The 27731-nt window shown below is 49.0% G+C and overlaps 1 protein-coding gene across 7 annotated transcripts in view; it reads left to right on the top strand.

Annotated features, from left to right (window-relative positions):
* The window catches only part of SLCO3A1 (solute carrier organic anion transporter family member 3A1), a 402740-nt gene that overhangs the window by 276017 nt on the left and 98992 nt on the right, over nt 1-27731 (top strand). For all 7 annotated transcript variants that reach the window (XM_069559256.1, XM_069559257.1, XM_069559255.1 and 4 more), the window contains 2 exons: nt 11545-11643; nt 25431-25694. In XM_069559256.1, the coding sequence (XP_069415357.1) occupies nt 11545-11643; nt 25431-25694 (363 nt within the window). The remainder of the gene's footprint in view (nt 1-11544; nt 11644-25430; nt 25695-27731) is intronic.

The raw sequence follows: 27731 nt of genomic DNA, 5'->3' as shown, positions 1-27731 counted from the left end.
CTTCTAGCAATATACAGAGTTTGTGCCTTCTGCTCCTCAGGGACAGCCTTTGCCTCTGTGTCCCTGTCTTGATGGGCTCTTGGCACAGAAGCCAGTCCCCATGTCACACTCCAGCAAAGAAAAGGATGAAACTTAAAGGGGAGAGTCAGCATTTTCTCTTTCACGGGGTACCACGTGTGCGGCTGTCGCTGAGTGACAGGACTCCTCCACCAGGGGCCAGGAGAGAGCAGGCCTTCAAGTGGGCCTGGCTGCAGAAGACTCGGGGCCCACTGAGCAGGGAAATGGAGTGCCCACAGCGTCTTTCCTTTCCCTGGGGTCTGCTGGCTCTTCTCCTCCCAGCACAGCCGCAGAGCATCCGTGGAAACCAGCCTCCCTGACGTGCTGCATCCGGACCGGGGTCACACTGAGCCCTTTCATCTGCCTTCACTCACCCCTCCCCACAGGCGCTATAAAATACATCGTATTACCATCTGCTGTTTTCAGATTTGAAAACACAGAGAGAGCAAGGGCATTGCCAGGGCTGCCCACAGTCACGTGGTGGTACCAGGATTCACACCCAGCCTGGCTGTAGAATCCACACCCACTTCCAGAACCAGATGGTTTCTGTCCGCATCCTCGTTGTGGTGTGAGGTGCGAGTAGCAGGTGGCTACCTGTGAGCAGCAGGGTTTGGGGTTGGGTATGGTTTTCCCTCTTTAACTTTGTTACCTATGCTGGAGCTAGCTGGATACCGGTGCTGCAGAGGGCACAGGGGTCAGCCGTCCCCTGGAAGCCAGGCGTTCTGGAGCAAGTTGCCTAACCCCTGTGAGCCTCAGTTCCTTTTCGGATATAGCTGTGGTGAAGGCAGCTGCCTCGTTGCCTTGTTAGAAGCAATCATGAGATAACGATGAGATAATGGATATAAATCGCATAGTCCAGTCCCTGGCCTCATATCAATACAATAAGCACTCGATGAAGAGTCAATAGCCATTTTGCTATAGGGACGTGTGTGTGTATATATGAAATGTAATAATCATATTTCTGTGCAGAGAAAATATTACAACCTAACAAATTGCTGTGAAACAAATATCTACATAGCCTGAAAATAGACCAAATTCAAAGTCAATGCCTAAGAATCCACCCTACCACCCCCACCTCTGCCTCCTCCATCATAACCCCCTCCTTCCCTCCAGGGCAGCAGTGACCACCATCCCGACCTCTCTATCATTTATTACCCTGTTTTACCTTTACGGTTTGACTTCCCAGTTGTATCTCTCTCCATGGTTTAATTTTGCTGTTTTCAATTCTGTGTAAGTGGAATCGCACCGGTGGGTATTCTTGCCTTCGTTCTTTTGGAATCATATCTTTTAAAAGGAATCCGTGTTACTGATGACGTGCTTTCTTTGCTGTATAATAATCCCATTACATGAAGATGTCACAGCTAGTTTCCCTGTTGTGCTGTTGGTGGCGCTGGTTGTTTCTAGCTCGAGGACCTTACAGTGTTGGGATGCGTGTTCCTGGATGTGTCTCCTACTGCATATCAGACTTTTCTGTAGGGCGTCCGCCTAGGAATTAGGTTTGTGGGTCATTGGGTGAGTTCCTCTTTAATTTTATAGACACTGCCAAAGTTTTGCCAGAATGGTTGTCTAATTTACACTCCTACCAGCAGTGTGCAAGAGTCCAGGTCGCCTACATCCTTGCCAACACTGGGTGTTGTCAGGCTCTTCAGTCAGCTGAAAATCTAGTGACATGTCACTGGGCTTATAATTTACACATCCCTGAATTCCAGTGAAGTTGAGCATCTTGCCATGTTCCATTGTTCATCTGAGTTTCCTCTTCTGTGAAGCATCTGTTAAGGTCCATGCCCCCTTTTCCACTGCTTTGTCTTTTTCTTTCCCAATTTTTAAACATGATTGTGTTTATTTGGCTGCACTGGGTCTTCACTGCTCTGCGGGCTTTCCTCTAGCTGCGTGAGCCAGGGCTACTCTAGTTGTGATGCGTGGACCCCTCACTGCAGGAGCTTCTCTTGTTGCAGAGTACAGACTCTAGAAGGTTCAGGCTTCAGCAGTTGTAGCTCCCAGGCTCTGGAGCACAGGCTCAGCAGTTGTGGGGTTGCCCCTTGACATGCGGGGTCTTCCCAGACCAGGGATCAAACCCGTGTCTTCTGCATTGACAGGCGGATTCTTTACAGCTGAGCCAGCAGGGAGGCCCTACAACTGGTTAGTCCTGTTCTCGTTGATTTATAAAAGCTTTTAAATATGGTCTTGATGTGAGCTGTCTTATCCTCGTATACATGTTTTTAAGGATGTATGTTACATGTATATTTTTCCACATCTTCGATTTCTTAACATGCTCTTTCGAAGAATCTAAGGAATGACCTTCTTAATTTTAGTATAGTCCAATTTGTCACGCTTCTCTTTTGGTGGTTTGTGCTTTGTTTGGTTTAGGAACTCTCTCCCTGCCCCCAACATTGTGGTGGTACTTTTGTCTGTTATCTTCCAGCAACTTTATCGTTTTGCTTTTCTCACAGGTCTCTGATCTGCCTGGAACTGATTCTTACATGCGTTGGGCAGCTGATTTTTTTTTCCCCTAGGATTTCAAGCTTACTTAGCACCATTTATAGAAAAACGCATCCTTTCCCCCACTGCTTCGTGTGCACTTTCCCATAAATTGGGTGTCCGCACAAGGATGGATCCATTCCTGGGCTTTCTCTTCTGCTTCTCTTGCATATTTGCTATTTCTTGTGCCAGCAGCACCCTCTTCTCATCATTGCAGCTTTAAAAGCAGGCCTGATGTCCAGTAGGGCAAGTCCTGCCAATTCTTCTTCCTCTTCTTCTTGCAGAGTATCCGGGCTGGTCTTGGCCCTCATTGTTTCTATGAACAATTTAGAATCAGCATGTCACTTTCTACAGGCGCACAAAAGATGTTCTTTAGTATTAGTATTCATATCATATACCAGCAATAATAATAAAGTTGATTAATTCTTCCTGGACCAGAAAATTCCAAATACACAGAAGTCTCCATTTGGGTTTGGCAGATTTTTCTGGTTCTGCATGCCTGGCCTGACCTCTTGCTAGAGACTGTCATGTCAGGCCCCTTGGCACGCCGCCTCTAGAAGGAGGTGCCTCCCCAGTGCTGGGAGAGACACACGCAGAGAACACTGTCCTGGGAAAAGCAGGAGGGACTGAGTCCCAGTCAACGCCAGGTGTGAAAAATGACCTGCAAAAATGTCCCTTGGTCACATAATTAGCAAGCAGATTTGTGCAACGTCTTGTTCTTAGAGGTTCACGTGTGTACTACTAGCAGGTGTTAAGCTCTGAGGTTATCCTCACATTTGCTTAACAATTGCATTTGTTTTCTTATCACTGCTGTAAAAAGTTAGTGGCTTAAGGTAAGCCATATATGATCTTACACTGTGAGTCAGAAGTCCACTATGGGTCTCGCTGAGCTAAAAATGAAGGTGTTGGCAGGACTGCCTTCCTTCTAGAGGATCCGCTCTGGAGGGGAGAGCCCCTTTCCTTTCCTTTCCCGGCTCCCGAGGGCACCCACGTTCTTGGGCTCAAGGCCCTGTCTTCCATCTGCAAAGCCAGCAGTGACTAGTCGAGTCTTTCTCATGATGCCACAGCTCTGGTTCTGTGATCTCGTCTCCTTCTATGTCTCTGAGTTGTCTCCTTCCTCCTTCCACGTGTAAAGGTGATTACATTTGCGGAGTCTGGTGGGCAACAGTCCATGGCGTCACAAAGTGTTGGACATGACCTAGCGACTAAATAACAAAAACGTGATTACAGTGGCCCGCAGGGGTAATCAACATAATCTCTTTGTTTTAAAGTCAGCTGATTAGTGACCTTAATTCCATCTGTAGCCTTTGTTCTCTTTGGTCAATTATGGTAACAGGTTCCAGGGATTAAGGCATGGACATCTTCGGCGAGTCTTATTTTGCCCTCTGCACGATGGAAGCCTTAGCCTGCAAGTCCTCTCGCCCCAGCTTGCTAGCACGCATAATGTCGAGCTCTGTGATTTACAGCACATGGCACAGTGGGTGGTCTTTCTACAGCTCCGCCCTGTTAGGCCCTGTCCTCTTCAGCACCGACATCATATGGTAGGTCAATTTGTTTATGGCCTTTCTTCTTCCCAAATACAAACTCCACAGAAAAAATCAGGGACTTTTTCTGTTTTTTCCACAGCCATATCTCAGCTCCTTGAGCAGTGCCTGGCACCTGTAGGTTCCATTATGTATACTTTTCCTCTTTCTTTTTTAGTTTTAAAATTATGAAAATATGATAACACTTTTATGGGAGACTGGGAAAATAGAGAACAAAGTTATGTATAGTTCCACTATATATTACAATTATTTTTTAAATAGATAAATTGAGATTTTTAGTTGGAGTTTCAAATGGTTGGAAGTCTCTCTAATAAGACAGCGAGCTTCTCCAGGGCAAATCCTTGTCCAGTTCATCTCTTCTTCCCCAGTGTCCAGAGCTGGCTGGTTCTAAGTCAGAAAATTGTGCAACATGGGCAGCAGGTTTACACCAGAGAGTCCCAACTTTCTTGGTTCATTGTACCCTTGAAGTGAAGTGAAAGTCGCTCAGTTGTGCCCGACTCTTTGCGACCCCATGGACTATACAGTCCATGGAGCTCTCCAGGCCAGGATACTGGAGTGGGCAGCCATTTCCTTCTACATTGTACCCTTAGTGTTTTATTTTGCACAGAGCCCTGCATCTGCATGATAGACCCAGTCTTTGTGGCTTATCAAGCTGTTCGCTTCAAACGACTTAATGGAATACATGTCTGGAAAAATAAGACACATTACTTGAAAGAAAAAATATGTATTTTTTTTAATTTTAAAAGTATTTATTTACTTGGTTGTGCTGGATCTCAGTTGTGGCATCTGGGATCTCATTCCCTGACCAGGGAGTGAACCCAAGCCCCCTGCATTGGCAGCGTGGAGTCCTAGCCACTGAACCACCAGGGAGGTCCCATCTATTTTGCTTTTAAGTAAGCACGATTACTCACTAATAGGCTGTGTGTCCCTGCTGGGAACTACACAGCTTCTTAAGCCTTGGAATCAGGTGGGACTCCGCCACCCTCATATCCTTTGTTCTGCATTGATTTCCACACCATGTTTGCTGTTTATCACAGCAACTACTCAGTTCACAAAGACAGGATGTAGCTGAATGTAGCTCAATCCAGTGTTGAAACCATCAGCTACCTTGAGCAGGTAGTGGTGAGTAGTTGTACAAGCAGCATCTGACAAATGGCAGATATCACTGGGTTTCCCTCGAAAACGTAAGACGTTTTGCTGCGCCCCTGTGAGTTCACAGTCGTATCCTGGGGCGCCTTGGCCCACAGTTTGGGAACTGCAGATGTATACTACCCTAATTTACAGAAGGCTTGTGCTCAGAGCAGCATGCCAGAGTTTGATCACCATGGGAGTCATCCCATCCCCTCTCCCTTCGTTCAGTCATCATGTCCCTGGGAAGCCAGGTTAACATCAGAATGTGCTTGGCAGGTGGGCAGTGAGAGCATGGGGTGGACTCTGGACGGCCAGTCTATCTGGACCCTCGTGAGGCTTGGGATCACGGCTGCCTCCCACTTCCCTCTCTGGGACCTGGCCTGCCCCCAGCTCCAGCCCCTCTTGCCTGCTACTGGCTTTAGGAAATGAGGCATGGGAGGAGAGGGGAGGACTGGGAACCCAGGTGTGGTGGCCTCCATTATAGAGGAAGAGACACAGGGGACCCCTATTAAACACTTTCATGACTCTTCCTAGGTGCCAGACTCTGTTCTCAGAGCTTTACAGATACAAGCAAGCTCATTAAGTCCTCCCTGCAGAATAGGCCTAGTATCATTCCCATTTTACAGATGGGGAAAGCTGAGGCACCGGGAAGTGAAACAGACCTTTCCCAGGGCGCCCAGAGCTAGGAAGTGGTGGGGCTGGGATCTGCACCCAGGCGGTCCCCGCTGTCTCCTGAGCTGTCTGAGGGCATGAGAGAAACGGCTGTGGGGCCCCACTGCGCTGCCTCCTGGCTCCTTTGTTGGGAAGGGAGATGCTGAACCTTTCCCTCTGCTGTGAAATGGGCCCAGGACACTCCCCCATCGGGGTCACTGAACAGATTAAAGGAGATTAAGCTTGTAAAGCAGCAGGCTCAGGGGGCAGCACAGGAGGGGGCCACTCTTCTTTCTCTGATCTCTGCCTCTCAGACTCCCCTCCCGTGCATACAGCCTGGCAGACAGTAGGGGGCAGCAACGCGCCACTGAGTAACCTACACACACACCCCCCCCCCCCCCCCCGCCCTCCACACACACACACACACCCCTCCCCTCCACCCCGCTACAGCGACCCCAGGACCTGGAGGTCCTCACCATTTAACACAGGGATGCTGGGTGGATTTTAGTGCTGGACCATCTGTCTTTTTAAACAGAACGGCTGTGGATTTGGGGGGGGGGGGGGTTGGGGGTGGTTGTTAAACAAGAGGAAAATAGCCTGGTGGAATCAAATGACAAGAGAGCGAGGAAGCACATCCTGAAGTGCCTTTCTGTAAGATCACAGCTGGCTCTCAGGGAACAGCGCCCTCTGCAGACCCAGGACTGTGCTCTCTGATGCTGCGTGATCTGAGCTATTACCCTGAGATATTTCTGCAGCAGAAGGGGTGCTTCCTGATGCATGAAGCCATCCCCACTACTGGCTCATCCCTTGGAGAACATTCTGGAACCCGTTGCTGCTACAGGTTCACTTGGCATATCTCTGAGGAAGAGCTGCGTTTTAAAAAATGTACCCAGAGACCATGGATAGCTGTACGTGTACAGCTGAGTCCCTTCACTGTTTACCTGCAACTATCCCAGCATCATTTGTTCATCGGCTGTACCCCAAATCGAAATAAAAGGTTTAAAATAAAAAAGATAAATTAAAGATGTCCCCAGAGATTTCAAACAAGGAGGGGGTGCCTGTTGCACAAAAATGCATGTCATACATTTTTTTTTCTTGTTTTTGGAATGAGATTCTATGACTTTTCTTTTTTTCATAGTTTATTTATTTTTATTTTTTGACCGTGATTTGTCTTTGTTGCTACACAGACTTTTCTCTAGCGGTGGCAAGTGGGGGCTGGCTGCTCTCTAGCTGCAGCGACGGGCTTCTCATTGCTGTGGCTTCTGTCGACGCAGAGCGTGGTGGCTGAGGCGTGCAGGCTTCCGTAGCTGCGGCACACGGGCTCAGCAGCTGCTATGCCCAGGCTCTAGAGCACATGCTCAGTAGCTGCTCCCAGGCTCTAGAGCGCAATAGCTGTGGTGCACGGGCTTAGTTGCCCCGCGACATGCGGAATCTTTCGGAATCAGGGATCGAACCGGTGTCTCCTGCATTGGCAGACGGATTCTTTACCCCTGAGCCACCAGGGAAGCCATGCTATCGGGTTTCTTTAGGAGAGAGCTCTGTCCTGTTAAAATGGAGAGCCACAGTCCAGCATTTCAGAGACCCGAGCCCTGCCCTAGAGGAACCGGATGGAGCGGGCACCTTGGCACGTGGCTCCGCTGCAGGGGCCTCTGCCTGTCGGAGCTACCAGAACAGATGGCTGGCTCGTCTGGGCCCCACAGGGCTCCTGTGGGCCCCTGAGCTTGAGGGGTGCCCCCCTTTTGTGTCATACGTTGCAGAAGGACAGGGCCCCCAGGGTCTGGAGTCTCCAGCTTCCCGTGACTCTGGCCAGTCCACACTCTCCGCTGCCCCCACGTGGAGGCGGGGTAATACGCTCTCAACACCAGCTCTGAAGCTCGTTGGCCATTTCTTTCCGTTGACACTAAACGCTGGGTCCTTTGACCTATTCAAGATTATAATTTTTATTGTTCACTCTGTGGGGGATGGAGCAGTGATTGTTACATTGATTGTGGGGGTATTTAATTTGCATGAAAAGAAGCATGTTATCATGTGAGGAGGGGGCGGCAGGGAGTGGTGGGGGGGCGGTGCTGGAGATCTGAGCAAAGGCCAGGAGCATGGAAGGGGAGTCAGAGAGGTGGTTCTGGGCAAGAGAATCATGTCCCTGTCTTCAAGTCCCTTTCTTTGGGAACGGCCCAAGTAGTCAGTTTACCCAAGTAGTCAGTTTACTTCTGACCGGTGGCTCCCCTCTGCCTTGATCTGTGTCCTGCTCAGAAGGACGTAACTGGCTTCAGGATTTTGCCCTGAAGCAGCAAGTCCTTCAGTCTCCCGCGGGTGCTGCTCTTACCTTGGACACCCCCTGTCCACACTCTCGACCCTGTATCTTTCTCAGCATCTCTTCCTGCTTCCCTTTCTTCCATCCACCGAGTAGTGCCAAGATCGCTCTTCTCCCTAACTCAGCCCAGCTAAGGACAGTCCTCCTAATTCTCGCCCATCTTTGAAAGATTCCCTACATTCTCAGTTCAATTCAGTTCAGTCACTCAGTCGTGTCTGACTCTTTGTGACCCCATGAATCCCAGCACGCCAGGCCTCCCTGTCCAACACCAACTCCCGGAGTTCACTCAGACTCACGTCCATCAAGTCAGTGATGCCATCCAGCCATCTCATCCTTTGTCGTCCCCTTCTCCTCCTGCCCCCAATCCCTCCCAGCATCAGAGTCTTTTCCAATGAGTCAACTCTTCGCATGAGGTGGCCAAAGTACTGGAGTTTCAGCTTTAGCATCATTCCCTCCAAAGAAATCCCAGGGCTGATCTCCTTCAGAATGGACTGGTTGGATCTCCTTGCAGTCCAAGGGACTCTCAAGAGTCTTCTCCAACACCACAGTTCAAAAGCATCAATTGTTTGGCGCTCAGCTTTAACAGTCCAACTCTCACATCCATACATGACCACTGGAAAAACCATAGCCTTGACTAGATGGACCTGTGTTGGCAAAGTATTGTCTCTGCTTTTCAATATGATATCTAGGTTGGTTATAACTTTTCTTCCAAGGAGTAAGCATCTTTTAATTTCATGGCTGCAATCACCATCTGCAGTGATTTTGGAGCCCCCCAAAATAAAGTCTGACACTGTTTCCACTGTTTCCTCATCTATTTCCCATGAAGTGATGGGACCAGATGCCATGATCTTTGTTTTCTGAATGTTGAGCTTTAAGCCAACTTTTTCATTCTCCACTTTCACTTTCATCAAGAGGCTTTTTAGTTCCTCTTCACTTTCTGCCATAGGGTGGTGTCATCTGCATATCCCTACATTTTAGACCCTTCCAAAAACACCCCCACCTCTCTCAATTTTCTCTGTTCAGTTATTTCAACCTAAGTTGTGACAAGCCAGAGCCAGTGTTGTAATAAAGCAGGTTTTCCTGCTCTCCAGATTCCTATAAACAGGAATAACTGGGAGACCAGGGTCGCCAGCTGGGTACAGGAGTGGCTATCTTGAGACACTTGAACTTCTAGATTGCTCCAAATCTAAGAGTAGAATTTCACTGAGGGTGGATTCATTCCTCAGTGGAATTCACAGGATTCCATTCCTGTGATGGAAACCATCCTCTTTCATCCCTTCCTTCATCAAACAGCATTCGTTATAAGTCATCTTTAAGTACCTGCTTTGGGATTCTGGGTTCTGGTCTGAAAGTGAAAAAGACCTGGTTTCCTTTGCCAAGTATGTGGAAATCAGTCAAGCTCCTGTCTATAGCTTCTTTTTCCTTTGAGTATAGTTGCTTTACAGTGTTGCCTTGGTTTCTGCTATCCAGCAAAGCGAATCAGTCATATGTACACATACATCACCTCTTTGCATTTCCTTCCCATTTAGATCACCGCAGAGCACTGAGCAGAGTTCCCTGTGCCACACAGTCGGCTCTCATTAGTTACTGATTCCATACATAGTATCAATGGTGTGTGCTGTGCTGTGCTAAGTCGCTTCAGTCGTGTCTGACTCTGTGTGACCCCATAGACTGTAGCCCCCAGGCTCCTCTGTCCATGGGATTCTCCAGGCAAGAATGCTGGAGTGGGTTCCCGTTTCCTTCTCCATCAATAGTGGATATGTGTCGATCCCAGTCCCTGAGTTCATTCCGCCCCACCTTCCCCCTTGGAATCCGCATGTTTGTTCTCTGTCTGTGTCTCTCTTTCTTCTTTGTGAGTTAGATCGCCTATAGCATTCTTTAGATTTCACATATAGGCATTAACGTATGGTATTTGTTTTCCTCTTTCTGACTTGCTTCATTCTGTATAACAGACTCTAGGTCCATCCACATCTCTGCAAAAAGCACCATTCCATTCCTTTTTATGGCTGAGTAATATTCCCTTGGTTTCTTAAGTTTTGTTTTCTTCTCCCTTCCAAGTCAGTGAGCTCCAGGAAGGCTTGGATTTTTATTGTTTGTTTCAACACTGAGTCCCCACCCCTAAGAAGGCTGGTTGGTGCAAAGAAGGAACTCAATAAGTATTGATTGAGTGGATAAGTATTTGAGCAGATCCATCTCTGGAGATTTCAGGCTGAGTTAGCCTACTCTGTGAGCAGACCAGAATTACCCTCCATGAGCTCAGATTCCCTCTGGTCAAATCCATCTCCTACCCTGTTTTTCATTTGCCCACATAAATAGACCTGTTAGCCTCCACCCTCCAGGCTGTCTGCTTGGGTTGAATTGACCATGTACCGACTGTCCCTACAGGTAACCAGCTTCCTAACAAAAAGGCACTTCTTTACTGTTAGTTTTATTCCTAGGGCCTTGTGAACTGTCAGTGCTCAAGTTGAAATTTGGTTAAGTGGAGAACCAAATCATGGCTTTTTAGTTTGGGCTCATTGTTTTATCCAGAATGAACCAAAAGTTTTGTGCAAAATTGCAGATACTATATCTATTAGATACATATCAGGTGGGCCAGAAAGTTTGTTGGGGTTTTCCCACACGCTGTTATAGAAAAACCAGAATGAGATTTTTGGTGAACCCAGTGCTTAGGCACATGCCTGGTACCATCTTAAGTCCTACGAAAGAGCTTGAGTCCTGAACAGCTGTTACAGCAACAACAGCAATTCCAAAAATATGAGTGGGAGGGGCCCACAAAACTGAAATTAATAAAATGTCTAATTAAATGTGCTCAAAGCATGCCATTATGTCAGCTTCGTTATGTGCTAAATTTAATGCCCATAAACATTTCATTACATTGGAGAATAATTTGTGGCTTCAACTTTTCTCACTTCATAAGAATTCCTGCGTGTGCACAGTGAAGGCTGAGAAATCTTTGCCAACTGTAAATTAAGTGAATTACATAAAGCCAAATCAATGTGAAAGCAAAATGATAAAAATCCTTCCCAAAATGTTTATGGCAGAATAATATTTCATGATAAACACGGATATATTTTATTGGTCTGATGTGACATGGAGTGGAGTCCTCTAAAAGTGTACTGGGGGGCCTAGAAATATTTCAGAGCAACCTACAGAAGCTATAGAATTCCTGCGTGATAGTGCTTCAATAGGGTTTCCAAAAATTAGAATAGTAGCTTTCCCCCCTAGGATATTTAGACTAATTCCTCTGAAATCATTTGTCTAATCAAACCTCTCATCTGATCAGTGTAAAACAGTTTTCTAGCATTTTGACAGTTTTGCTCATTGAATGTCTTCTGCTTTTAATCTAATCTTGGTTTCATTTTCTTCTTTCAGGAATCCTGTTTACGATGCTGGTGTTTGGACCAGCCTGTGGATTTATCCTGGGCTCTTTCTGTACCAAAATCTATGTGGATGCAGTCTTCATTGACACAAGTAAGGAATTTATCTCAATTTCTAAGCCCCACCCATAAGCCCTTTCCCCTTCACAAAGGAGCCCCAGCCCTCTGAGTTCTAAAACCTTCCTACTAAGAAGCAACTTTAATGCAACCACCTCTCTAGCTGGTGGCCCCCTTGAGATTAGAGGGAAAATCGTGAGTGTCGGTTCAGAGGGCCTGGACTCAAGCCTGTGTTCTGCTCATGTCTGCCTAGAGGCTTAATAACCCCCTGGGGTTGATTTCACTCTTCAAATCTGAATTTTCCTCATCTGTAAATTCAGGGTAATAGGACGTATATCTGCGTTCCGGACTATTGTAAGGTAAGTGAGGGGACAAATGTAGAAATGCCCGGCAAACACACATAGTCACTGAACGTTGCTCCGTGAACCCATAAAAGGACCCTGTTTCTTAAACTAAAAGCTGGAGCACCTAAGTGCAAGTGTACACATGGGGTCAAGAAGACTGGCTTTGAAAATTGTTTCTATAAGACACTGTTGTGGTGGGCTTTAAAGAAAGCCTGCGCTATGTGCTAAGTCTCTTCAGTTGTGTCTGACTCTGTGCTACCCATGCACTGTCATCCGCCAGGCTCCTCTGTCCGTGGGATTCTCCAGGCAAGAACACTGCAGTCGGTGGCCATGCCCTCCTCCAGGGGCTCTTCCTGACCCAGGGATCGAACCTGTGTCTCTTGCATCTCCTGCGCTGGCAGGCGGGCTCTTGACCACTAGCACCGCCTGGGAAGCCCTAAAGGAAACATACCATACTTCAAGCCTATAGTCTTGTATTCTTCATGGGAAGATTAAGTGTGTTTTTCAGCCTCCTCTGGGCACCCTGATGCCTTAGCACAGCAGTTGCCAAACTTTTTGGCACCAGGGACTGGTTTTGTAGAAGACGGTTTCTCCATGGGCCACAGTGGGTGGGGGTGGATGGTTTCAGGACGATTCTGATGAGGAGCGCACAACATCCATCCCTTTCATGCGCGGTTCACAGTAGAGCTCTCGCTCCAATGAGAGTCTAATGCTGCCGCTGATCTGACAGGTAGAGTTCAGATGGCAATGTGAGTGATGAGGAGTGACTGTGTATACAGACGGAGCTTCGTTCACTTGCCAGCCACTCACATCCTGCTATGCAGCCCAGTTCCTACCAGGCCACTGACCAGAACCAGTCTGTGGCCCTGGATTGAATAGCATGCTAGTCTATACAGACTAGCCTATGTGGTTGTTGTTGCTTAGTTGCTCAGTTGTGTCTGACTATTTTGCAACCTCATGAACTGTAACCCACCAGGCTCCCTCTGTCCATAGGATTTCACAGGCAATAATACAGGAGTGGGTTGCTATTTCTTTCTCCAAGGGAATCTTCCTGACCCAGGGATCGAACCCAGGCCTCCCGCATAGCCCCAGGCTATGCAGTGGTAACAGGAAATTCCCAAATCAAGGTGATTTTATGCAACCAAAATCTATTTCTCAGCTGTACTGAATATCTAGTGCAGGTTAGTGGTATTTGGGGTGAGTAGCGGGTGAGACTGGCCCTTGGTGGTCCCTCCAAGACCCAGGCTCACAGAAGTTCTATCTGACTGCTGCCTGCCCAGTTGCCAAGAAACCAGCGCCACCTCAGAAATGCCATCCATTGTTTCTACTCACACTTCAGTGGCCCCAGCAAGCTGCCTGGCGTATTAATCTGTTGCTTGATGGCAGATTACCCCAAAGTTAGTGACTTTAAGCAAGAGTTATTATCTCAGTTTATTTCTCTGGGTCTGGAGCCCAGGAGCAGCTTTGCTCAGTCGCTGAGTTGTGTCCGATTCTTTGTGACCCCATGAACTGCAGCACGCAAGGCTTCCCTGTCCTTCACCATCTCCTGGACTTTGCTCAAACTCATGTCCATCGAGTCGGTGATGCCATGCAGCCATCTCGTCCTCTGTCGGCCCCTTCTCCTCCTGCCCTCAGTCTGGCTGGTTCTAGCTCAGGGTCTCTCATGAGGCTGCAGTCAAGGAGGTGAGCGGTCCTCAAATCATGTGAAAGCGCTCCTGGAGGGGCTCTGCTCCCAAGCAGCCCCAGTGGCTGTTGGCAGCCCTAGGCAGGTCGACTGTGAGGCTGGCTCCCATGGGCCTCTCTGCAGGGCTGACCTCAGCATGGCCCCTGGGGAGCAGACAGCCCAGGACAGGGTGAGAGCACGGGAGACAAAGCCACAGTCTTTTGAGAACCTCACCTCGGGAGTGACACCGTGTCGCTTCTGCTGCATTTCATGTGTTAGCAGCAAGCCACGTGTTTCTGTCTACACTGGGGAGAAGGAATCCTTCCACAAGGGCATGAATTCCAGAGGTGGGGGTCACCGGAGGCTGTCTTAAGCACTGCCCACCAAACTATTGCTTAGTCGCTCCAGTCCTGTCTGATTCTCTGTGATCCCATGGCCTAGAGCCGGCCAGGCTCCTCTGTCCTTGGGATTCTCTAGGCAAGAATACCGGAGCAGGTTGCCGTTTCCCTCTCCAGGGGACCTTCCCGACCCTGGGATCGAACCCCCTATGTCTCCTGCAGCTCTTGCACTGGCAGACAGATTCTTTACTACTAGCGCCGCCTGGGACCCCACCGTGAAAGTGAAAGTGAAGTCACTCAGTCGTGTCTGACTCTTTGTGACCCCACCATATGTGGTCACAACTCAACCACACGCCTGCAGAAGGGCGCTGTGTTCCCGTGCAACTTAGCGAGCCGAGAAGCCACGTTTCCTTCCTCTCTGAAACCAGTGTGGGAAGCCATTCCCCTTCTTCTCATCCTGATCTATTCCCAGGATCAATAAGAACTCTCAGTCCTCCGGTTCTCCATTCATCATCTCTCGACAGTGCTAAATTTACTAATTCACCCCAAAGACATTATGTGGTTTTAAATCCAATCAAGTCACTTTGTGATTCACTCCATTAATTCCACTGATATATTTACTTGTAACTAATGATGTTACAAATTTCCAAACGGAGGGGGAAAAAAATCAAATGCAGCCTTATTTATTCTTTTAGAGCACTGGGTCTGTTCAGGAAGTGATTGAACGCTGCAGTTTTATAGCTTTGGGTTGGCCCTTTGATCCTATTCCTAGCAAGTGGGATGAGGGGGTGACCTGGTCAGAGAAACCACACAGGTGAGAGTCAGCTCTCATCTTGCCTCTATGGACAAAAAGCCCACTTCTGCCCTGCACCAAAAGCAGGACAGGACAGGAGTCTCGAAGGAAGGGAAGGAAGAGGGAACCTCCCAGAGCGTGGAGAAGGCTGCCTGGGATGAGAAGGCAAGTATCCAGGCAGCCAGTTTTGCCCTCAGCATATCGGCAGGGCTTCCTTGGATCCAGGCCTGTGGAATACCAGCATCCCTGAGCCAGAAAGAACCTCAGACTTCAGTCTGTTCCAACTCTTGCATTTTATAGACAAGAAAACTGATTCCTAGAGAAGTATGGGCATACTAAGTCACTTCAATTGTGTCCAACTCTTTGTGACCCCTATGGATCGTAGCCTGCCAGGGTCCTCTGTCCATGGGATTCTCCAAGCAAGAACACTGCAGTGGGTTTCCATGCCCTCCTCCAGGGGATCTTCCTGACCCAGGGATCAAACCCGGGTGTCTTGCGGCTCCTGCCGTGGGAGGTGGATTCTTTACTACTTACGCCACCTGGGAAGGGGTGTACCCAATCTGAGAAGTGTATCTATAGATAACCCAGATCCATGAGCAAGTGGGTGGGTGTTTCCACTTTAAGACCCCGCCCTCTTGCTAAGGTTCCTATTGGGAATGAAATAACATCTTTTCCTCAGAGCCTGGAGTGGCCGAGAGGCACACGGGTGGCTGGAGGGGGCACCGCCTGTCCACTCGCAGTCCGCTGGGTAGCCATTCCTTTGCTCAAGCTGGGGTGTCATCCCCGCCCATTCTGCGCCACACCTGTCCTGACCCTTCAGGCCCGGGTGAGGCAGTGGCATCCGTAGTCCTCTGCTCACTGGCAGTTTGAAGCCTCCGGTGCCTGAGATAGACAGGTGTGTTTCCATTCCGTCTGAGCATCCTGCTGATGGCCGCCACCCCCTCATGAGTAACAGCGGACTTCCGATCTGATGAGACTCTAGGGACAGATGGATGCCTGTAAGTCATCCTCTTTGTCTGCCTCCTTTCCGCAGGCTCCAGGAGGGCTGGTGCAGCTCTTTACCAGCAGAGGGCACAGGAATACAATTTATTCTGTTAGGAGCCACTCAGAATCCCAGTTTGCAGTGTGTTAAGTCTCTTCATTCATGTCCGACTCTGCGACCCCATGGACCGTAGCCCGCCAGGCTCCTCTGTCCCTGGGATTCTCCAGGCACTACTGGAGCGGGTTGCCATGCCCTCCTCCAGGGCTCCTCTCTATTTAGGGACCAAACTCGCATCTCTTATGTCTCCTGCACTGGCAGCAGGTTCTTTACCACTAGCACCACCTGGGAAGCCCCCCAGATTGTAGTTTTTCCCCTCTTGTACCTGAAACTTGTCACTCTGTCTATGAGTGGATCGGTGCTGTATTTCAAGGACCAGGTTTTCAGTTCTCTCAGGATGACCCTTCCCTGTCTTCCTCACCAACTAAGACAGAGCACTCTGTAGGGCTGTGCACCCTTCAGGAATGCACAGGCCACACACACAGCCATGTGTTTCTGAAATTCCAGCGGAGAGCTGGGCAAGGGACTGGGAAGAGCAGTAGCCTGCGAATTGTGTAAGGTGGGCAAGGCCGGTCCCTGGAAGGCCCTTGTTCTGGGGCATCTAGAAAAGAGACAGTGGCTTCCGCCAGGCAGCAACTGAGGAATTGTTCAGTCACTCAATCTTGTCCAACTCTTTGCGACCCCGTGGAGTTCAGCATGCCAGGCTTCCCTGTCCTTCACCATCTTCTGGAGTTTACTCAAACTGCCATCCAACAATCTCATCCTCTGTTGTCCCCTTCTCCTCCTGCCCTCAATCTTTCCCAGCATCAGAGTATTTTGCAATGAGTCAACTCTTCACATCAGATGGCCAAAGTACTGGAGTTTCAGCTTCAACATCAGTCCTTCCAGTGAACACCCAGTCCTTCCAGTGAACACCCAGGACTGATCTCCTTTAGGATGGACTGGTTGGATCTTGCAGTCCAAGGGACTCTCAAGAGTCTTCTCCAGCACCACAGTTCCAAAGCATCAATTCCTCGGCACTCGCCTTCTTAATGGTCCAACTTCACATTTTGTACATGACTACTAGAAAAGCCACAATTTTGACCTTACAGAAAAGGCGAGGCACATGAGGGAGTCCATTGTAATCTGTGTGTTGATGAAGCTGGGGCATGCAGGGGAGGCAAGTGGTTGTCGGGACCAGCTGTGGAGCTGAGGTACACCCTGTGTACCTCCCCGGAGGTACTCAGACACAGGGATTCTGCCGTTGCTGCTGCCTGTCATCTGCATGGGAGTGTGTGTGGCTCGTTTGACCCTTCTCCTTAACTATAGACACCTCCTTGCCCAGGCTAGTGGGGAGGGAATGATGGTGCCTGCAGAAGTTCCTTTCTGGAATGTGTTTGTAGGACTGAGATGAGTGAAGAGCAAGACATAGAAAAAAGAAGGACTTGGTGGTAAAGTGGGATACCAGCATCCCTGAGCTGGGAAGAACCTCAGGCAGAATTCTCTTCCAAGTCTTGCTTTTCATAGACAAGGAAACTGACGCCTAGAGAGAGGATAGGATGTGCCCAGTCCAAGAGGTGTACGTGTAGAAAAGTCTGACCACTCTACACAGTGGAGGCTTCACAGACTGATGCCAGCCGTGAACTCGCTAATACTTGAAACCATACATCGGGTGCCTCATTGGAACTACGGAGCATTTCCATGAGAGGGTGGGTCCTAATCTCAGCCCATTAACACCCTGACCCCTGGGCCATGGACCAATAGTGGTCCTATTTATACCAGGCCACCCAGCAGGGGGTAAGCTCCAACTGTATTTATAGCTGTTCCCCATCACTCACAGCCCCCACATCCATGAAAAAGTCATCTTACCTGAAACCAGTGCCTGGTACCAAAAAGCCTGGAGGCCGCTGCACTAACAGATGAGGTGGCCTCCTGCAGTGATTATGAGTTCTGAGTTCAAACATGGGGACCATACCTTCACTCAGATCCCAGTTGGACCCATTACGGGCTGTGTGATCCTGGGGACATTTGTCCTCATGGGTCTGTGTGTGGATGACATGAGTTAATCTCACAGAGCAGTTGACACAGTGCCTGGGGGTTAGTGAACACACAGTATAATTAGGTGTCACGAGGGAAAGAGACTGAACTTACTTCCATAGATACTAGGAGTCAAAGCTCAGGCCAGTCTGACCGCAGTTGGGCAGCTCACTTCCTGAAACATCTCCAGGTGTTTAACTAGAAGGCTGCCCCCTTTTGTGAACAGAGGCTTTGCTGAGATGACCTGGCTTGGCCAACACGGCCGTACAACACGGCCTCAGGCCCCCCAAAGCCCGCCTTGCCACAGCTGCACAGCGTCTGCAGCTGCCAAAAGGCAGATTCATCTACTGGCTTCATAAAAATGTTGACGAGCAAAGACCCCTCCAATTCTGGCTGCTGCCACCAGATTCCTTCATGTTGGACTAATTAGCCCAGCAGCTGGGGTTCGGAACAGTCCATGCTGCCCTCCACCCTCAGCTCCTCCCTGCCTCCAGCTTCTAATTCGGTCTGTAACATAATGATACTCTTGGAATTCTTGAGTCCCATAGCTACAGTTTTGCAAAATAGGTTTGAAAAATAGGTAAATGGATTGAAGGGAAAAAAAAAGAAAAACTTCTCAGAGAGCCATACTATTGCTTACACATCAGTATGGCCCCAGACTAAGTAAATATTCCCACTTCGCTTTGATCTGTTCTTCTCACGGTCTTGGTATCCCCATGGGTGGCTTGGTTAGTTAGTTAGTTTTCAACTGGTTTAAACTTGTTGCTGGGAAGTTCTTTTTTTGAACCTACAATGGTAGCAGTCCTTGGAACTGGAGGGAAATCTCAACAAAGCCCATATGTTTATGTGACCTTCAGCAGAGGGGAAAGCAGCTGCTGAAAGCTTGTTCAGTTCACCCAACGAAACCACAAAGCCCTCCCAACCTTGGATTCCGAGAGTAAAAGAGTCAGAGCAATGAGTTGCATAAGTCAGGAATCCTAACAAGCCTGCTCCACTGTGGCTCAGTGGTAAAGAATCTGCCCACCAATGCAGGAGACGTGGCTTTGACCGCTGAGTCAGGAAGATAACCTGGAGAAGGAAGTGGCAACCCATTGCAGTATTTTTGCCTGGGAAGTCCTGTGGACAGAGAACCCTGGCAGGCTACAGTTTGTGGAATCACAAAAGAGTCGGACAACACTGAGTGACTAGTCAGAAACAATAACCAGCCTGCAGACACCTGTGCAAAGGCAGACCCACGTGCACTGGCCTCACAGTGACCCGGGTGTGGCTCGCCCTGCTCCCCCTGCTCCTTCCCAGCATTTTTTTCTTGGTGCCTGAAATGACCAACGGGCAGGCAGGTGACTGGAGGGAGCTTAGCCAGGGTATTCACACAGTCTCCTGGGGATGCCAGGCATTTGCACAGCCCAGGTCCCGATTCCATCCCCATTCTTTTCAATATCTTTCTTTATCCACAGTTCTAGATTCATTGGCAATTTGATGCATTCTGAGTAAATGAGACAAACTGATGTTCTTCACTTGTATTCTGAGCATCCTCCTAAGAGCAGCCTTTGTCAAAAGGCTGAAACTGCAGCCATGTTTAAAATCAAAACACTAATTAGAACCAGACAGAAAGAAAAATAGGTTTGCACACCTTGCCCTCTACCTGGACCTAAAAGACTACCTTTGTTATACAAGCCTACCTGGGGCCGCTTTTATTAAAAGTTAGGAATTTTTATTGCCTAAGATGTGGGTTCAGTCCCTGGGTGGGGAAGATCCCCTGGAGGAGGGCATGGCAACCCACTCCTGTATTCTTGTCTGGAGAATCCCATGGACAGAGGAGCCTGGCGGGCTGCAGTCCATGGGGCTGCAAAGAGTTGGACAAGACTGAAGTGACTTAGCACACACGTGCGCACACAAGCCATTTGTACCAGTCAGGGTAGGCTGAGTTATGCTGCAGTAACAAACACCCTCAAGATGTCAGTGACTTGGGAATACTAAAGACTTATTTCCTGCTTGTGTTATATACCCAAGTCAGGTCAGCAAGAATATTTTGTTCATTATAGCTTCTTAGGCATCATTTTTGGGAGAACTCCACATGCTTCACAATCAAGCAGGAAAAAAAGAGCATAGGAGTCATGCACCAGCTTATATATATTGCCACATGGAAGTGACATGTGTCTCCTCACTCACATTTGACTGGCAAAACTCTGTGGTGCCTGGCCACACCTAACACCACAGGAAGGGAGGTGAGATCCTCATTCTCAGAGGAGGAGACGCACATGCAGATGTGGGGTAATGTTACCACACATGCTTTGCCAGTCCACGTAGAGAACTCCCCTTCAACGTCAGTAATGCTTGTTGTCATTGTTCAGTCGCTCAGTCATGTCCAGCTCTGTGTGACCCCGTGGACTGCAGCACACCAGGCTTCCCCATCCTTAACCATCTCCCAGAGCTTGATCAAACTCATGTCCATCAAGTCGGTGATGCCATCCAACCATCTCATCCTCCGCCACCCCCTTTTCCTCCTGCCCTCAGTCCTTTGCAGCATCAGAGTCTTTTCCAATGAGTCAGCTCTTTGCATCAGGTGACCAAAGTATTGGAGCTTCAACATCAGTCTTTCCAATGGATATTCAGGGTTGATTTCCTTTAGAATGGACTGGTTGGATCTCCTTGCAGTCCAAGGGACTCTCAGGAGTCTTATTCAGCATCACAGTTCAAAAGCATCAATTCTTTGGTGCTCAGCCTTTATGGTCCAGCTCTCACATCTGTACATGACTACTGGAAAAAACCACAGTTTTGACTATATGGACCTTTGTTGACAAAGTGGTGTCTCTGCTTTTTAGTATGCAATCTCGGTTTGTCATAGCTTTTCTTTCGATAATGCTGAGTTGTGACAATTGCCAGGCCAGAGGGGGTGATAGTTTCAATGGCCAAGAGGCCTCTTAAAAATACTATTCATTGTTGAGATAGGTAGAATAAGGAAGTGCCTCAGAAAAATGAAATTGAATGATCGGCAGAGATGTGGGTGGACCTAGAGTCTGTCATACAGAGTGAAAAAGTCAGAAAGAGAAAAATATCACATATTAATGTATATCCATGAAATCTAGAAAACAGATACAGGTGAACCTATTCTCAGGGCAGGAATAGAGACATACCTGTAGAGAACATCCATGTGGACGTGGGGGGGTGGGGAGGGGAGGGTGGGACAGACGGAGAGACTAGCGTTGATTTGTACACACTGTTATTTGTGAAACAGATCTATAGTGGGAATCTGCTTTAGAGCACAGGGAGCCCAGCTCGATGCTCTGCAATGACCTAGAGGGGTTGGCAGGGGTAGAGGGGTGGGAGGGAGTGGATACATGTGTACATATGGCTGATCTACTTCATTGTACAGCAGAAACTAACACATCATCGTAAAGCAGCTATGTGTGTGTGCTAAGTCCCTTCAGTCTGGTCTGACTTATTGTGACCCTGCAGACTGTAGCCCTTCAGGCTCCTCTGTCCATGGGATTCTCCAGGCAAGACTACTGGAGTGGGTTGCCATGCCCTCCTCCAGGGGATCTTCCCAACCCAGGGATCGAACCCTGGTCTCTTATGTCTGCTGCACTGGCAGGCAGGCCCTTCACCACTAGCGCCATCTGGCAAGCCCATAAAGCAACTCGGCTTCAATTTTTACAAATTTGAAAAAGAAAAGATGTGTCTCAGGCTGGTGTCAAGCATTCACTGTCTCCACAAGAGCCCCCCAGAACCGGGCTGAAGCTCTGCTCATGAGGCCGGCCAGTCCTGAAGGCAGCCCGCTCCAAGGCTGAGTGGTTTCTTCTCAACCTGTTATTTCTCTCCCTGCCACCGTCCACTGGATAATTGAAACAGAGGGGAAAAAAATCAATGCTTCCCAGAATAGTCAGCCGTGATTTTCCTGGTTCTTCAGATCCCTGCCTTCTGCAGACCCACCCACCCGCCCCTTCCGAAGCGCTGGTGTGCGCTGATGCTGTCACAGGTGGGTACTAGCCCTGTCTCAGGAACTGTGAGCACACCCTGGCTTTCTGCCTGCAGACACAAGCCTGCAGGGAGCGAGTTGCCTCACTTTCACACAAACACCCGCCTCCCCCAGGGCCGCCCCTCTCCCAGGAGTCTTTTCTCCCATATAGCAGTCACTAACTTCCTATCTAAAATATGACTGTCCACATGCTTCGGATTTCCTTCTCCCAAACAGCTGCCAGGCTTTCTCTCCCCCTGCTGGCTCACATCTGGCAGCTTTACGGGGCCCAGAGGCAAAGGAGGGAAATACTGTATTTCCCCTTTCCCGTCTTTTGTCTCCATTCAGTGCTTGGCAGCAGGTGAAGGAAAACAGTCAGGGATTGGTGCCAACAGTCTTGCTCAGCTCCAAAGTGGTGTGACTTCCTTTTCTCTTCTCCTGTTTGCATAAACATGCTTTCAACATCACCCTGTTTTTCTACACTGTACTCCTTTAAAAAAAAAAAAAAAACCTGTACCTTTCGTTGGGTTTGAAGACCAAGCATTTTCACACCCCGATAGCAATGGAGACTGACACTGGTATGTGAGACTCCTGCTTGTTAATAGCCATCAGAAGACATGTAATTATGCACTGCTGTTGTTTAGCCCCTAGGTTCTGTCCAACTCCTTGTGACCCCGCGGACTGTAGCCCACCAGGCTCCTCCGGCCGTGAGATTTCCAGGCAAGAATACTGGAGAGGGTTGTCATTTCCTTCACCAGGGGATCTTCCCCACCCAAGGATCAAACCCACGTCTCTTGCTTTGGCAGATGGATTATTTACCACTGAGCCACCAGGGAAGCCCAAATTGTGCATTAATGCCATGCAAAATTTCTCCATATAGGAATTTATTTTAAAAATACTGTTTATATCCAGTGACTGAGCTACTAGGAAGCTCTCCTCAGAAGTGTTGATATTAATAAAAAGATTTAAAAATACCTCAGTATATAAGATTTAAGAAACTAGCTAAAAATTTATGTAATCCCTAAAATGGAATATTATGTACCATTAATATAATGTGTGGTAATTTTGAGAGATCTTTACAATGTGTTGTTAAATGAAAAAAAATCTGTACCTTAAAATTCCCATTGACATAAATATATCCCTGAAAGTTCAAGATTAAGCGCCCCAATAGGTAAGAGCCTACTATGTGTCAGGAGATGCTGGTTCATTATCTCTCAGCCTGGTAACCACTGTCCTTGGCTATCTGTTGTCTTTATTTTGCAAATGATGAAACTGAGAGTCAGGGAGGGTGAGTCACTTTCCCAGCATCACAAGCTTGTAAGTAACAAGAGTGGGATTTAATATCACATGCTAGTAAGTAGAAATAGTGAGATTCAGCCCCAGGCCCACTAGAATGTACGCTCTCTCCTCTCCAGCATGTACCTGCACAAAAGCATCTGGTCCATTCAAGTGCCCTGGCTATTGCTGCTTGGTTGATGTCAAGGCCTCCAGGTTAGAGACCACCAGTGTTTTCCAAAGGCCAAGTTGCCACCCATCAGAAGAGCTGGTCGTCTTACCCGCTGCCCAGAGCAGAGGGATTATCCATTAAGAACCCTCTAGAGAGCTCAAAAACAAAGGCCTGCCAGTCAAGAGGGAGAGAGCAGAGCCCTCGGCATCTGGATGCCTATGTTCTGGTCTTCAACTCTGTGGATGTAGGCAAGGCACTCAGCCTTTCCTGTTCCTTTTTTATATATATATATAATTGTATTTATTTGGTGTTGGCTGTGCTGGGTCTTCATTGCTGCACAGGCTTTTTCTCTAGTTGCCGCTAGTGGGGGCTACTCTCCATTTGCGGTGCATGGACTTCTTATTGCAGTGGCTTCCCTTGATGCGAAACATGGGCTCTAGGGCACGCGGGCTTCCGTAGTCGTGGTTCCCAGTCTCTAGAGCACAAGCTCAGTGGTTCTGGCACACAGGCTTCATTGCTTCGTGGCACGTGGGAGCTTACCAGACCAGGGATCCAATTTGTCTCCTGCACTGGCAGGCAGAGTCTTTACCTTGGAGCCATCAAGGAAGCCCACACCCAGCCTTTCTAAGCCTTGATTTCTCCATCTGTATGAAACAGGGGCAATAAGAAAGAAAAGGCTCTACCTCGTAGGGTTGTGGGGAGGGTTGATTGGAACAGTTAAGAGTCCACTCCACATCGTTCCCGGTGCAGAGTGAGCCCTCGGCAGATGACGGCTGTCGTTCCCATCGCTGATAACTGAAGAGTCTGCAGGAAGAGCGCTTTAGGCATGGGGGAGTGCTCGCTCATCTGGTGACTGCAGTCATTTCTCTTCCCAAGCCCATCCGTCCATCTGCCCAGGCCTGCAGCCTCGGTAGTTCTTAGCTCATTGGCTGTGTCCCAGATCGCTGAGATGAATTTCCTTCTGTGCTCCAGGGGCATGGGATCATCATCAAAGAGATATCTCTAAGTAGCTCACGTGGGAGTGCCCTGCTCTGCAAGGGAGATGTGGAAAAAGGGAAAGACATCTACCAAGGGGGCAACAGAAATGTACATCTTCTTGACTCCAGCTGGAAAGTCAAACAGGTCATAGTACTAGACGGCCACAACACTCACATAGAGCCTCATAGACTCACATGGTAGCACAGACACTGGCTACCGAGCTTTCAGTAGAGGACTGGCCCCCAGACCACAGGCCATCACAGAAGTTTGAATTAACTCATCCTCATCAGCTTCCCTGGTGGCTCAGCCGGTTAAGAATCTGCCTGCAATGCAGGAGATCCAGGTTCGATCCCTCAGTTGGGAAGATCCCCTGGAGAAGGGCATGGCTACCCACTCCAGTATTCTTGCTGGAAGAATTAGTCCATGAGGTCGCTAAGAGTCAGACGTGGCTGAGCAACTAACACACACACACACATGCACGCACGCACGCACGCACGCAGCTTAGGAAAAGAACCCTCACCGTGAATACTAAGCTCACATCAATTAAGTGCTTAAGCATGCGCCAGACACTGTTCTGAGCACTTTGTGTCTGGTGTGGCTCATTTGATCTTCCGAACTCGATCAGGGTAAGTACCATCATAATAATCAGCATTCTACAGATCAGTCGACTGAGGCGTGGAGAGTTCAGATCGCTAGCCTGAGGTTGCACTGCAAAAAGTGGCCAGGGTTTCTTTTCAGGTATCCTGGCTCTTGGTTTCTATTCTGCACTGCCTTGTATGATCTGTGAACCAATTTAAGGCTGGGAGAGTGGGGTGTGGAAGGGGATCTCAGGGTAGCAGCTTTGTGGGGGGGGCTGCGGTGAGTGTGAACATCCATAGTAAAAACACACCCTTGAATGATTAATGTTTCTGTCCCCCTGTACTTTTGTTAGCAGACCTTGGCAGCTCTGCCAAGTCAGTCAATGCCAGCCTAAATTCAGGGGGTGCCTGGCTTCTCACTGTGTTTGTTTAGACAGATACAAGCACGAAGTAGACAAGAAAATTAAGGAGGGAATGCGATCAGCCTTCAGCTTGGGGAAAACCAGAGCACAGCTAGGAGGCCGCAGGCTGCTTTGCCCACTGTCCACTCTTCCCCACCCCAGGCCATTTCCTGAGCCCCCGGCCTGTCTGTAGAGCTGATTGCAAGCCTCAGCCAAGTGCCCGGCCCTGCCGGGTGCTCTCCTGTTAACCACGCTGTTTCTGGTTGCTGCAGGTAACCTGGACATCACCCCAGACGACCCCCGCTGGATCGGAGCCTGGTGGGGTGGCTTTCTGCTCTGCGGTGCCTTACTCTTCTTCTCTTCCGTCTTGATGTTCGGGTTTCCACAGTCTCTGCCCCCACACTCAGACCCCGCCCTGGAGAGCGAGCAGGCCATGCTCCCCGAAAGAGAATACGAGAGACCCAAACCCAGCAATGGGGTCCTGAGACACCCCCTGGAGCCAGACAGCAGCGCCTCCTGCTTCCAGCAGCTGAGAGGTAAGGACACCTCCTTCTCAAGGGACGCTCAGGACCGGATGCTGGGGGACTTGAAATAGAATCCCGTTGGTTTTACATGATCTGCCTTCCCTGGTCCTATGCTTAACTGACCCCTGAGAAGTAAATGCACTTTATAAAGCAAAAACAAAGGGACTGCCATTTATTGAAGGGGCAGCAGACGAGATCCTCCCAGCTGAGAGCCCAGTGGCTAACATTGCACCTGGTGTAGGATAAATATAAGTGTCTGTAGAAGGAAGAAAGTGGGGAGGGAAGGAGGGAGCCGGGTGTTTCACGCCCCCGCCCCCCACCCTGCGCCCGGCTTTGAACTCTTCCAGGCCACTTGCAAACACATGAAAGCAGGAAAAGGCTTTGAAGCTGGTTCTCTTTGCCTGATGCAGGCGCTCTTGAAAAGCCACATCCAGAGTGCATTTCCTTAGATTCTCTCTGGCCCTCCAGCCCCTCCATTAGAGATGAGAGCCATGTTCCTCTGGAAGGAAATATTAACTCAAGTCTTGATAACGAAGTCCCACTTCAGAGCGTGGCAAAACGTTCACCGTCGTTTTTAGAGGGAAAAGTGCATCTTTTTTTCACAAAGGAGACACAAACAGTGATGCAGGATGAAAATGAGGAGTACCGCCCCAACACTCCCTGGTGCTTTCTATATTTGGCTCAGCCTCTTAGAGGTGAGGGTGATGACGGGGAGCCTCAAAGCTGCCCCCTCCCTACTTGAGAGAGATGTGCAGTGCTCCCTGATTCAAGGACGCCTTCTTGCTGGGTGTCCTGAAGAACGTGCTAGATTTGGGAAGAGGGCAGGAGCAAGGCTGGGGTGTTCCTTCTCGGTGAGGCTGGGGTGGGAAAGAAGTGGACGGTGACTTCTTTGCAGGAACCAGGCACATGGCCTGGCCCGCCATCAGCAGTTGCCGCCTTGGGCTCGCAGTGCTTGCTTTAGAGGTCTGATGAGCGACTCTACTGAGCTCTAATGAGGGGCATTGTCTCTGGAGATGCTTGAAAACGGCGGCAAGAACCTCAGGTGATCTTGAACTCAGATCCCCATCCCACCCTTCACCGGCCCTGTGGTTATTACCCGGTCCACGCTTCATCTCCACGAGCGTGGAGTTGTAACACGGTTCCTGGGTGACAGCCTGGTCTTGAGAATTCAGGCACTGCCTGTGGAGACTGTCTGTGAATACCACCTGGTAGCCAGGGAGGGATTCAAGGAACTGTGCTAATTCCCAGAAGATGCTAATTTAAGAACCCAATGTCCTATTTGACTCCGTGTTCTGTGACGGCTTCTACCAAAGCCATAGCGTGGAATTGTCTGTGGATGATCTTAAGATACATCTCTTTAAGTATCAGAGCACACTGTTAGATGAGAAGGTGAGCGTTCGTTGCTCAGTCGTGTCTGACACGTTGCGACCCCATGGACTGTAGCCCGCCAGGCTCCTCTGTCCATGGAATTCTCCAGGCATGAATACTGGAATGGGCTGCCATTTCCTTCTCCAGGGGATCTTCCTGACCCAGGGATAGAACCTGAATCTCTCTCGCATTACAGGCAAATTCTTTACGTCTGAGCCATCAACTGTAAGTGTATTTTTTTATTAGATGAGAAAGCCACCTGCTTTGTATTTTCTGAGGTTGCCTTGGCTTAGAGTCTTAGGGGTCTGTGCTTTATAAAATAAGACTCCCCAAACAGGTCCCCTTCAGGAGCCCCTAGGTGGCTGGAGGGTGATACTTGCTGCCCCCCTGATAGCGCAGCTGGCCACAGCGTCCCAGGGACCAGATTCACGGCAACAGCTAGGGCTGGCGTGAGAGAGGGCCTTGCAGACACTCGGACCTATGTGGTGGCAGCCTGTCCAGGTATTAGGTTGGCAGTACAGTTCCTTTGGGTTTTCCATCTTAATGGCAAAACCTGAACAAACCTTTTGGCCAACCCAATATTTCCTCACCCAGGATGACTTGCTTTCCTGAGGCTCTCATGGTAAGACAGATACCTGTAATCTCTTGCCTTTCATCTCTGGGGATACACAGATTTTTTTA

Source organism: Ovis canadensis, chromosome 18, assembly GCF_042477335.2.
Source record: "Ovis canadensis isolate MfBH-ARS-UI-01 breed Bighorn chromosome 18, ARS-UI_OviCan_v2, whole genome shotgun sequence".
In the NCBI taxonomy this organism is placed as follows: Eukaryota; Metazoa; Chordata; class Mammalia; order Artiodactyla; family Bovidae; genus Ovis; species Ovis canadensis.
The sequence above is the reverse complement of the archived record's forward strand: the minus strand, read 5'-3'. Positions and strand labels throughout refer to the sequence as shown.